The 12,979-nt window shown below is 33.1% G+C and overlaps 1 protein-coding gene across 1 annotated transcript; it reads left to right on the top strand.

The window, feature by feature from the left end:
* Positions 1-1,665: 1,665 nt before the first annotated feature.
* Positions 1,666-6,472, top strand: LOC149405826 (FAM63A-like protein (DUF544)). The gene is made up of 12 exons (XM_089629898.1): positions 1,666-1,964; positions 2,408-2,526; positions 2,619-2,725; positions 2,812-2,899; positions 3,740-4,709; positions 4,809-4,863; positions 4,954-5,035; positions 5,128-5,208; positions 5,380-5,484; positions 5,562-5,611; positions 5,956-6,103; positions 6,188-6,472. Exons 1-12 carry the CDS (start codon positions 1,787-1,789, stop codon positions 6,269-6,271), a joined length of 2,067 nt encoding a protein of 688 aa, XP_089486024.1. The 5' UTR covers positions 1,666-1,786; the 3' UTR covers positions 6,272-6,472.
* Positions 6,473-12,979: the final 6,507 nt, after the last annotated feature.

The following is a 12,979-nucleotide window of genomic DNA, read 5'->3' as shown; positions in this document are numbered from 1 at the left end:
TATTTTATAAGAAATTGGTTCTTTAATTTTTTTCAGTATTTATACATTGTTTTCCATTCTTATTCTAAGAATACCTCAATCACTTGTGCATTTTTATGTAATGTTCTTACTTTAAGTTTTTTGTATTTGCATAAAAAAAAACTAGTTCTTTTTTAAACTTGTCCATAACGATAAATAAAAGATAATAGCCGTGAAAACAAAGAAGTTTAGATTTATATAGTATATGTATTTTCAAAATAAGAACAAAATATGCCATATATTATAACAAGAAGAAACTGAGGTAGCAAACATAATTTTCACAAGAAGGATTTCCCTTCGCTCTTCTCATTCCCTTTCTTTTTATTAGAAAATTATGAAAAGGGGTTTTAGGTGTAACACTTCCAAAATTACAGCTGATTTTAACTCCTTTCAAAAATAGCATTTTTTTAAACGATAAACAATTCTTTTTCATATGAACGAATTTAATAAATAGTAAATAAAGTTAAATGGAATGCAAAACAGTAAAAAAAAAATATATTTAAAAAATCACCATTAAGAAAAATAAAGAAAAAAACCATTTACCACTTAAAATATACTATTTTCGCAGTATAATTACGCTATTTTTGTAATACAGTACAAAAAAGGGCATTACAAGCAATTACTACATTATTCCCATAGGACTTTAGATTTGGGCCCAGACCTAACTCGTCGAAAAAGTAGTCTCAGCCCGTCACTTGAAGCAAAGCCCATCCATAAAAGTATAACCAAACTAGTTGATATTTTCTATTTTCTTTGGTCTATAATAATAATACTAACTTGGAGTTGGAATATGGACATGATTCGTCATTCCCTGCAAACTATTGGACATATTTATTACACCTTTATATTAAAATTACCTTTAGTTAGCTGAATTATAAAAGGACTATCATGTTTATTTAAATAACCAGCAAATAATTTTAATTGATCAATAGTTAAATCAAGAGAACTACCAAAAAAAAAAAAAAAGAATTAACAACACTCTTCTACCTTTTTATATTTAACAAATTTATATCAATATGAAAATGACATTCATTCCGATTCATTAAGGTTATATTCGAGGAAATGTTTAGAATACAAAAAAAAAAAAAAAACATATTATCAAACAAAAGAGAGGCAAGTGGTATTATTGTAAAGTTGAGAGTCTTTATTCACCAAATAAACACAATAAATCCAAGTTGTTTACGTTATTTTTTCTACTTCCCTTTTGTTCGCAAATCAAATAAAAATAAATAGAAGTGGAGTTGTTTTCATTACCTTTAAGTCATTTTTTTTTTGGTATAATAGTTTTTGATATATATCACGTGTGCACGCAAGAAGTCATTATCTAGATCCCACAAACCGTCTTTAATAAATATAATACTAATATAAGTATTAAATAATCCACGACATACAAAAACCAAATATATTAAAAAAAAAAAAAGAGTCCGAGACATTTCCTATCTTAACAGCACTAACTAAAAAAAAAAAAATACAGTATTTACTTTTAAATTGGCCGTTTCAATCAATTAAGAAATGAGGAAAAATAAATAATATGTTACCCTTGAAAGTTGACAATAAATGTGCAAATCCAGACCGTAAATTTATCATTAATCTATTGGATTTAATTGCGAATAGTTTTAGGTGGTCTCGACAAAGTATTCGAAATATAATAAGTTTGGGGTGAAAATAAATAGTGGGAATTAGGCGAAACAAAAAAACTTTTTTTTTCTTACATCGTTCCAAAAATATAAAAAAAGAAAGATCGGAAAGCTTCGCAATCGACGATTCCATGGCGTCTTCTTCGTCAGAAGAGCAGAAACCGGAGGACCAGTTTACTCAGGCGGTTTCGCCGCCGCAAGTGACGGTGAAGGAATGCGTACACAAGACCAAGCTCGTCGAATTCTTGGGCCGAACTACGCCAATCGTGCTCCAGAACGACAATGGACCTTGTCCTCTTCTCGCCATATGTAAAGTCTCTCTCTGTCTCTCCTTGACGGTATTTCTAGGGTTTGTTGTTTTGTCAGAGAGTTTTTCGTCGTCGTTGCGCGGTTCGTTACTTGGCGGAAGTGAAATTCGGAGATTTTGACAAGCTCTTAGGTTTTTTATTGGCATCCAAGAAAGGATTGTCTGGGATAGTGTTTTGGGCTAGGTTTTGATCAATCCGATTGGATTTGTTGGTCAATGCTATTGGTTTTTGCAAGAAACGAACTCTAAGAGACTTGGATGTTTTCGCTACTAGGTCAAAATGGCTCTGAGTTACACTGAAATTAAGAAATGGATTTTAAGAAATAAACAAAGAAATATATGTTGACTTTGTGGATAAGGATCATGTTTTCGGTATTCTTTTGATTCCAGGTACTGATTTTTCTTGAGAATATTTTGATTTACTTTCGATTCGGTTTCGCTGCAGGTAATATACTTTTACTCAAGAACAACTTGAATTTGAGTCCGGATACAACTGAAGTTTCGCAAGAGAAATTACTGTCTCTTGTTGCTGAGCGCCTCATTGACTCGAATAGTAACGTTGATGTAATGGATTAATCGCTAATTTTGAGTGGATTTCATGTTGATGATTTTACAGTTTATTTTTTATTTATTATACATGTTTTTTTTCGTTATAGGACAAAGATGAGGGCTACGCTGAGAATATACAGCAGAACATCGCCGATGCCATTGATCTTCTGCCTCGACTTGCCACTGGGATTGACGTAAATATAAAATTCAGGAGGTTGTATTATTCATTATCTCAACCTTTTGTTCTTGTTGTTTGTGATTGCCAAATTCTAATTTTGACTGATTGTGCAATCATTGCAGAATAGATGATTTCGAGTTCACTCGAGAGTGTGCCATATTCGATTTGTTGGACATTCCTTTGTATCATGGCTGGATCGTTGATCCCCAGGTTTGCGTCTCGATTCCAGTTCTCTTCTCTGTTTGTGAATCCATAGGACTCTGTAAACCGGTTGACTTGATGATTTTATTTATTTATTTTGTCAGCCTGATTTAATAGGAATTTTTCTATCCATGATTTTAATAGATGGGTTAGCCTTGATTATTTAGTCTATTGGCAGTCGCTAGTATTGTGTCTGAAACTGTTGAGGCTTTCGGACTTTTTTATTTTTATTTTTTATTTTTCCTTCTGTTGCAAAGAAAAAGTATAAAAGCTTTTAAACACTCCATAGACAGTCGTCTTTATGGCTCAGATCAAATTTAAAATGTTAAATCTTTTCTTAACTCTATGCCCCATAGATAGTCATCTTTTACAAACTGAGAATGGTCGGTTGAAATTCCCTATAGATATTGTAAAATGCCCACAAACTGCCAATCTAGAAGTTATAATTTCACAACTTTATCTTGTTTGTTGGACCTTCAATCTTCACATACACATTATCAACTTAACATTGTGGATTTTTTGTGCTTTTGAGGGCTGGTTCAAAAAGCGCGTAGTCCTTTGATAGATCAAACAATACAATTTACTTATTAGGTCTATAAAACCTGTAACTTTTAAACACTTAACTTGGAATATGGTTGCAAATCGGCTACCATAATAATTGGATTGAGAACTACTGAGCGAGTAGTTCTCTTCTATCTACTTCTATTATCATTTTCCTACTTTTAATATATTGAATGCTCTTTCTTTCTTTCTTTCAATTTCATCTTATGTCCTCCTGAAAAATATGTGATTCGGTGTTTACCAACGACCTTGTGTTTTGATGAGAATTTTTATCTCCATGTATATTAGGACTATGAAACAGCTAATGCAATCGGATCAAAGTCTTACAATTCTCTTATGGAGGAGCTTGTTGCGCTTGAAACTCGAATCGAGGGTAAATATGAAAACGCTTCCGAAGAGGATTGTGTTGACTTTGCCGCTGCAACGACTGCCACTCTGGGAGTCCCTTCTCCGTGCCTTTCGAAAGCCAAATCTTTCGACGACTCTCCTCGTTTTTCTTCTGATCATCGGCCAAACGCGTTAAGAGGCGACCTTGAAGAAGAAACAGAGCTATTGAGAGCTTTAGAAATCTCCAAGTCGGAGTTTCCACCTTCGCTTCCCGCTACTTCTGTTGCAAATGTTAACGACACGCCCGTGTCTGTGACACACACCGTCGAAAATAGTCATATCTCTGAACCAGATTTATCCGTATTGGATCACTCCGACGCCGAAAAAAATACCGGAACCGATTTTACGCATCTCGAAGGTGTAGAGGAGCCAGTAGTGAATTTGGCGGCTAACGATAATAAAAGAAGCGATCTTGATTCCGTGATTGATGTGGGTGAGAAGAGTGGTGGTGATACTTTGGGACCGACTGAAAATTCAATTTCTCTCTCTCCCGGAAGAAGAAATTCACCGGCGGAAGAGCAGATTGGGGAAGTTTCGGGCGGCGGTGAAAAGTTCGATATACTGGATATTTTTGCACTAGTACATGAGATTAATGCGCCGGATTCAAGAGAAGACTCGTCATGTTTATCCGCACCAAATGCGGATTTGAATTCGGATACATCCAGTGGCCGGGTTCCGTCGGAAGCTTTGGCTTCAAGTGATCAAAGCGAGCCTCTCTATGAAGGCGAGGACTGTATTATTATGGACCCAGGAACCTTAGACAACGAAGTCCGAGAACCAGTGTACGAAGGTGAAGGTGTTCTTGCTAATCAAGCCGACAAAAGCACCGCCTTAGAGTCGAAGTCCAAGGAGGGACTCACTCTTCAAGAAGGTTAGCAAATGCTATTCGATATCGAAAGATTTTATTCAGTGAATATCTGTATTTGGCTAATGTGGTGTATTGAAATTCTCTCATTTTGATTGGCTTTAGGGGAACTGGTCAAAACCTTTTTGAAGAGTAATGCTAGCCAATTGACTATTAATGGGTATGTGAGCCTTGCTTCTCAATTTTATTTCATTTTATTCTTTTTTTTTTCTGACCTTTATTTTTATTTTTTATTATTATTTCATTACAGTCTTTTCTGCTTACAAGCTGGTCTCAAGGAAAGAGAGCTGTGTGTTTTTTTCCGCAACAATCATTTCAGCACCATGTTTAAGGTCAGTAGTTTCTAGGCTGCTCAGTGTAAATTGCGAATCGGTAACGAGTTAAAACAGTTTCTAATTACCGTATTTGAGCTCTTTTTCAACAGTTCAACGGCGAGCTCTATCTCTTGGCCACAGATCAAGGTTACATAACTCAGTCGGATTTAGTTTGGGAAAAGCTAAACGAGGTAAATCATGCATGCTATTTTATCTTCATACCCTTGTATGAATACACATTATCATTCAGCAATGTTGCCAGATTAGTTGCGATTGTTAAATCAGATTGAAAGTCGTTCCTTATATATATATATATATATATATATATATATATATATATGGCTATTGTTTGTTGTTTTCAGGTCAACGGAGACTCGCTGTTTATGACGGGAAATTTCAAGGAATTCAAAGTAGAAAACAATACAAGCGATCCTTGGAGCGAACATAATGCCATGAGCAGCACCGCTGTACGTGATTTCTTCGTTTTTTTAAGCTTCCACAAAATGTTTTCCGTTTCACAGTTCTTAAGTTGCATATATTTCAGGACTACATTGCCAGCATCGATAGCGCAGCTCAAGCGGGCATGGACATAAAGTAATCTTATGCACTTTTAACTAACTTTGTCGTATAATACCTGGTATTTGTTGTATTTCTGAAAATATAAACGAAAGAATTACAAGGAATGATATAGGTCATTTGAAAAGCCCAAGCTATCCTAATAGAAATGTCGTCTCATTCTGTTCTTTTATACAATTTCCATATATTTTCCCCTCTTAATCTCCCTTATATATAGGATAGCTTGCTTCTACTATTTCATATATAACCCGAAATAATTCATTATTATTATTGTTATATCCTCGAAATCGCAGGTCCTAACAAGCTGTGATCTAATCATCTAGAAACTTAATATGTCTTATTTTTTTTTCTTTTCTGGGCAGTCCTGATTTGCAATTAGCCATAGCTCTTCAGCAACAGGAAATCGAGCAACAACAACAACAGCGAAATACACAGCCCCAACAACAACAACAACAACAAAACCAACAACAATCTGTTACCGGGAGCTCGAGATTGATCACAGGCCCTAATGTAAATTTCCTTATTCTGAATCATTCATTTATATATTATAGATGATTGACTGGTTCATAATCCAATGCTTTATGTGAAATACAGGTACCGAGAAGCAGCGCGAGAAATCACCCGTCGTCGTATCAGAGGCCCGAGCCGAAATCGAAAGAGAAGTGTACGTTGATGTGATGACGAAACATGTATCGGATCGTGGTAAAAAAAAAAGTACGCAGTTTCTTGAGAGTTTTGTTTTGTAAATGTTGTTTATACTCTCCTCTGGAAGTGAAAACTAATTCAAAAGAACCATAAATGCGGGTCTCTTTAGACAGTGTTTCATTGGGTGTAAATAAGGTCATTTTCTTTCTTACCGCTTTAAATTTTCTGCCACGAGATCTTGCAGAAAAGAAAAGAAACAAAATTCAGGTACTGCTTACATAACCAAGCGAGAGAACCTTTATTTTGGGTGGACATAAATATATATATATATATATATATATATATATATATATATATATATATATAATATGTCCAGCTTATCATAAATGCTAATAGAGGTATCGATTATTGTGCTTAAAGTCATTCATATGAAACGTCAAGCAATTGGATTGGTTTTTTTTTTTTTTTTTTTGGCTCTCTAGATTGCGCGTCCTTTTTGTTTATGAGAAAACCGCTTTGTTGAACACTGTCCTCTTGAGAGGACTTACCGAACTTTTAGTAGTAAACATCGGTTCGATAAAATCTTCTTATTGGGTTTCTCTCTCTCTCTCTCTTTGGTTTTTTAGGGAAGAGCACCCAAATGCTATTATGATCTATGATTCATTCAGTCTCAGAGTAGGTATGTTTGTTCTTTATCTGCCGGGTGATTATATTTTGTATGTGAATTTTTTTAGGGAATTGGACATGATCACGTGGATAGTAACAGTGCAAAAAGACAGAAATATATATAGTTTTCGATTAGTGTTTTTTTAATTTTTATTTATTTATTTAATGATAGATGTATTATTTGCAATTTATGTAATTTTATGCCGTAAAACAAAAGACACTTCATAATTTCTTTTAAAAAATTATATATATTTATACTTTTATCATCAAAATACTCTTATTTATATCCACGTCCAATTCTCAATCTACGCATATCTTAATGTTTATTTAATTGATATTAAGTTTGAGTAACTCTTGTAAATTAATATTCTGAAATGCAAGTGGATATTATCTTCCCAAGAGGTCCACCAAGCAATAACCGTAGAAGGACCACATGAGGCTGTTTTTATACCATTTTTGAACATGGTCCTCTTGGGACCTCAATTGAAAACTATCAACTTTAGGAGCCAAAAAAAAAAAAAAACTTTTTAAGTCTAATGAAATCACAGTGAAGAAAACACTTGCTAAATTTTTTTTTTTTTTTGAGGAAAAAACACTTGCTAAAATTAACATGGTGAATTGTCACAATCTCTTTTTAATATTTTTCTTTTTGCAATTATTTTGTCATTGAAGCATTTCTCACCCACTCAACCAAACAACACCACCTCTAAAATATTCCGTTATTGAAACAATTTCTACTCTATATACTCCTTGATTAACCATGATAATAATAAATGCATTGCACTGGTTACGAACGAATTTTAGAAAAAATAAAAAGAGATTTAATTTAATTTAAAAACTAGTGTCTATTTTTTATTTTCTGTAACAAAGATCCTCAAAATGAAGTTTTTAACCTAGTCAGCCACAAACATCAAATGGAGAAATAAATTGTTTTATCATTTTAGTCCATGCACAAAATTTGAACACGTCCGATTTCACTTGGCACCAACAATGAGCCTAGCTCAAACACAATTAATTTTACAAGCTTACGCTAAAAAGGTTTACTTGTAATAATACAATTTCTTCACTAATAAACCACACTTAAAGCTAATCACTGACTTTGGTGTGTATAGAAGAAAAAAAATACCAAATAAGAAAATTGAGAAAATGAAAACGAAAGGTCTGCCTGTGTTGGCCATAGTGAAAACGACAACACCGAATCATCTCTCCTATTTGTCCTCTCCTAAGCTTAATTAATTAAAAAAATTTCTTATTTTTTGGAAAGAAAAAAAATGCTTTTGTTTTTTTTTATTTTGGGTAAGGTAGGAAGAGAAGAGTATTGTAGAATAGGACCACAGCTCTCGGTTTAAATTATTTTTCTCTGATTCATTTCCTAAACTTGTAAAAAAAAAAATTAAAATAAATTGGGGACCACATTAATGGGGTCTCAATCATAGAGGCAAAAATAAAAAGGCAAATAAAAATAAAGAGGAGAAAAGAAAAGGACAAATTAAGTTACAGCTGTTGAAGTGGACCCAATATTTTGTATACCAACGACGACGATGCTAATGTTTTCTTGGGATTAGCGGTTTGTTGTTATTTAGCTCAGCTTTATTATTTTCCACGTGTATTTTAACGCTTCATAATATAATGTCAAGATTTTATTTTTCAGCTTATGAAAGGTGTTACATTGTATAGCCATATATATAAAGGGAAAAACAATTATGAACGATCTTGCTATCTAAACCATTGCTTTTATCACACGTTTTAGCGGATAGAAATTGATTACTTGAAAAAGTTTGGAATTAAGGGAAATCACGAGATATGAACATTTTATAAAAAAAGTTTAAAAAAATTAAACTACTTAATTAGGTTTATCTGAGAATATTATACTTAACTTTAAGAAGACCCGTCCCTCATTATTTAAACCATTAATTATAATCTCATTATGATTGCTTTTTATTACCAAGATCTTAATCTTAAATATCATACCCGGTTTTAATTGATTTAAATATATTCCCAAGATATCGTGAATGTTAAGATCTCTCTATCAAAATAATAAGAGAAAAGAGAGTCAAGTATTATATGCGTATAATTATCTTTCCTAACGAATTCAAACAAGGCTTATGTTAGAAACAATTCAAAATAATAAGAAATCATTGTGTGTGTGTATATATATATGCATATATGCATACGAGAGGTACTTACAATTCGTTTTCAAAATTTTGTTACAAATACATCCAAATGAAAATGAAGTTTGCAATGAACCTGTTATTATATAGGCTTTTCACGTTTCTATTTTATATAGATCCCACATGGTGTCAACATCTTTAATTTATATTATATTATATCTTTGGTAGGGAAACACACTATATAATTTCAAGTTTAGAAAAAAGAAGAAAAACATTAGTTGGCTATATATAGAAATTAACTTACAAGTGATTGCTTAAGTAGATGAAAAAGGAACCTTGCTTCCAATGCAACGCAACAATACTAGCAGGTAAGTACAAAAAGCAACCATTACTATGAACAGTTATACACAAATGAATGATAAAATGCATGCTATATAAATTATAATATTGGTTAAAATATTCCAACGTGTAATTTCCTCATACATATGTAGGACCAATTCGATGGAAACTTTTGTTCTTCAATATGACCTAACATTTACTAATAGAAAACTAATATACATCCATATATACAATAAATATTGATAAATGTGTTTTAGTTGAATAGTTCATTGAAATTAATAAATTTAAAAATAGTTAAAAAATTTATTTAAAATTAGAAAAATAGTTAAAGTTAAATAAATTTTCAGTTAATACACTTTCGTTCAATATTGTAAAAAGCTTAGTTATTTTTCTAGTTAATTAGTTGAGAAGAACTATTTTGTCAACCTTTTTCTATTGACAATGTATGGTATCAGAGCAAAATATATAGTTAGGAAAATCTAAGGGCTGAGAATAACCCATCTCAACGCATGGATGGTTGATTGGTGAGCTAAGGTCAAAAGCCAAAGCCAAAATATGGTATGTAATATCCTATACAGCAAGTTGGCATTGAGTCATTTTTGCATCCCAACAAACTAAACCTATAATATTATATGTCTATAAATGTATTAGCCTTTCTATGGTTTTAAAAAAATGTTGACAATAATTTCGTACTAAACAAGAAAACGACTAAAAGCTGAAAAAGCATATATAAATACACCGGCCAAGGAGGCGCAACAGTGACAGCTCAACCCTCAGCCGACTTTTCTTAATTCACAAACAATATTTAAATAAATGAACAGATATATAATATTAAGGTTGGTGGTGATGAATCAAATTGGTGCATTTATAATGTTAAAAATCGCTAAATAGGATAAAAATAGTAGAGTTAGATTTAGAGGGTGAAGACTCCCGTTTTTTTAGAATGATTTAAAAGTTGATTAGATTATTAAGATTGAAACAAAATTAACCTCGACATTTCGATCAAGATGCCACAAAAAGTCCGAACTATCATTAGTTCCTGGACTCAAAAGATGACCCATCAGTTCGTAAGGTAAAGACGTAACTTATTGTCGAACAAAATTCTAAATACGGACCACAAAACTAGTGAATTAAGAAAATAACGTGACAACGACCAAATGAAATAATTGTTCAAAATCACGCACTCGACAGTAAAAAATGGAAAATTGATCAACGACACGTACTCCGTAGTTATCACATATGTAAAATAATTGAATAAAATACGGGTCTAATCAACGCTCATTCAAATGAAAATATAACCTAAAAAAGAAAAAGTGGAGGGAGAAAAAGGGACGCTCATAAACACACTTTCAAACCTTGTCAATACTCTTCTCAATAATTCACTTATTTTTCTCTCTCTATACATAGTAGAGTCGACTATAATTAGAGACAACATTTCCTAAGATTTTCATCATGCTTGATATAGCATCATTTTCACATAATGAAAAACAAAACTCTTCCAAAAATCAAGACCAATGGCCCAAAGTCATCAACCTCCGCCCATCTCAAGATTTAGCCAAAATTCTTAAAAAAGACTAAAATACTAGTTAAAATCCCCAAACATATATGCGCTAATAAATTGCCGCATGAATGGAATACTACAATTAGAAACAGTCGCAACATTTCGCAATTTGTTCACTAAATGTCGTGGCTAAAAACTTTATGCTTGTTGACCCAGTTTGTTGTCGTGTTTTTCGAAGATTAGTCCGCAACTCAGACAAGTCCTCAGCAGTAACGCAATGCAACTTCGCAGGCTCGAGTCCACGACATGAGCTCACTCACCCCAAGGATATAGGTCACCGACAGGAGTACTCGTTCACCTCAAGGGGCGGAAGTCGTCAACCACCCCAGGCTTAAGTCCACGACGGGAGTCTTCGTCTACCTCAATCATAGGTTATCTGCACAAGTCTTTGGAAACTCGGCCCACCAGGTTCACAACGTGGAGTCCACAACGACCTCAACCTCTTAATCCACAATATGCAGTTTACGACGACCTCAACTTCAGGTATGTGGAGTGAAATCCTAAACAACCTCGAACTTCAAGTCCACGACTTCCTCGACCTCCGGGACAAAGGTGATCTTCACCTCCAGGTAATAATGTAGGTGGTTTGCGGCGGCCTCAACGTCTTGGTCCACGACAAAGATCTTTTGGTATAGTCTTCTAATAGCCTCCTTGTTGCAACCCCCTACATACATGACTCAATTTCCATCGATCAAGGTCCATCAAACTTGTCAATCCCAAGTCTCCAAGACTTACTTGTGAATACCACCTCAACTTAAGGTTGATCTAAGTTCTCTCAACTTCGACTCTCTTTAACAAAAACACATTCTATCTCTCTAACTCAATAAATACTAACATCGAGCGTTAGATCTTGCGTTGGGAAAATCTCTTCACATCTTCTAAGTTCACTTCCTATTTTTGAGGAGACGATGAGTCAAAAACCTCTTTTCGGCGTGACAAGGACCACAAATTGACGGTTTTTTTCTCTATGTTTAGCCCACATACAATGAGCATTAACCGTTCCCAGCATATGTTCGTGCTTGAAATTTGTTATAATATGGTCAATAATATGTATTTGAACTCTAGATTTACTCGTACGTCATTATGAAAAAAAGGAGCATATTCAATTTCTTGCTGGATGAGCTATTCCAATCTATTTGGACACGTGTCTTTTTCAAACAACCTCCAAAAACTAGCAGAAATGGTGCTATTTAAATTTTAAAATTTTCAAAAGTAATCTCAAAACTTGAACGAAGATGATTTAATTACTCCAAAAAAACAAATCTCTTGGCTTGACTTTTACATAAAAGTATAATATTTTTTTCGAATATTAATATTTAAAGATTGTTTTATTTAAACACTCAATATAGGAATAGTAGTATTAGTACTATTGAGATATAATAGTGGTGCGTGTTTATCTTGCTATGTTATATAAAATCTTTAACTATACACATATATGATCATAGGTAACCAATGACAAGAAGAAGAAAAAAAGGTCTGAACAAGCAGAGAGAGAGAGAGAGAGAGATCTAATTCTACAAAATAAATAAAAGTACACAATCTAATGTTCGTACCGAAGGACTTAAGAGTGAATCTTGTTTAGCAATCAGCATAACTTTTAAACACAGTGACCGTAAGTGAAAGCTATGTCATCATTCATGTCAATTGTATTTTTTTTTTCCTTCACAACCCAAAAAAAAAAAAACAATAAGTTAAAATATATAAAAAGGAAAGAAGGAAAAAAAAAAAAATTGAAACAAGCAATGAATTGTTATAGGCAAACTATAGTGTATAGCCGACAATCATCTAATTGCTCAATACTCTGTGCCACGTCCCTATCAGTCCCTTAATTAGTAGTTGGTTGAAATTTTGATTAATTAAAGAAATTTTAAATTCCATTATTGGTTTTTCAATTTTATTCTTCTTTTGTTATTCCGTATACACAAGCAACAGTAGTTTGATTTCAAATTTAATTGTGTACCTAATCTAGATTAGACACAATAACCCCTTAATTATCCGAAACCCCACTTGATCTAATTTGATCTGTATTACACACCTTACATCAACAAAAATAGATATTTAAAG

This window comes from Urtica dioica, chromosome 2 (assembly GCF_054948205.1).
Source record: "Urtica dioica subsp. dioica isolate 48M chromosome 2, U.dioica_male_clone48M_v1_H2, whole genome shotgun sequence".
In the NCBI taxonomy this organism is placed as follows: Eukaryota; Viridiplantae; Streptophyta; class Magnoliopsida; order Rosales; family Urticaceae; genus Urtica; species Urtica dioica.
Note: the sequence above shows the minus strand (reverse complement) of the source record. Positions and strands in the feature narration are given on the sequence as shown.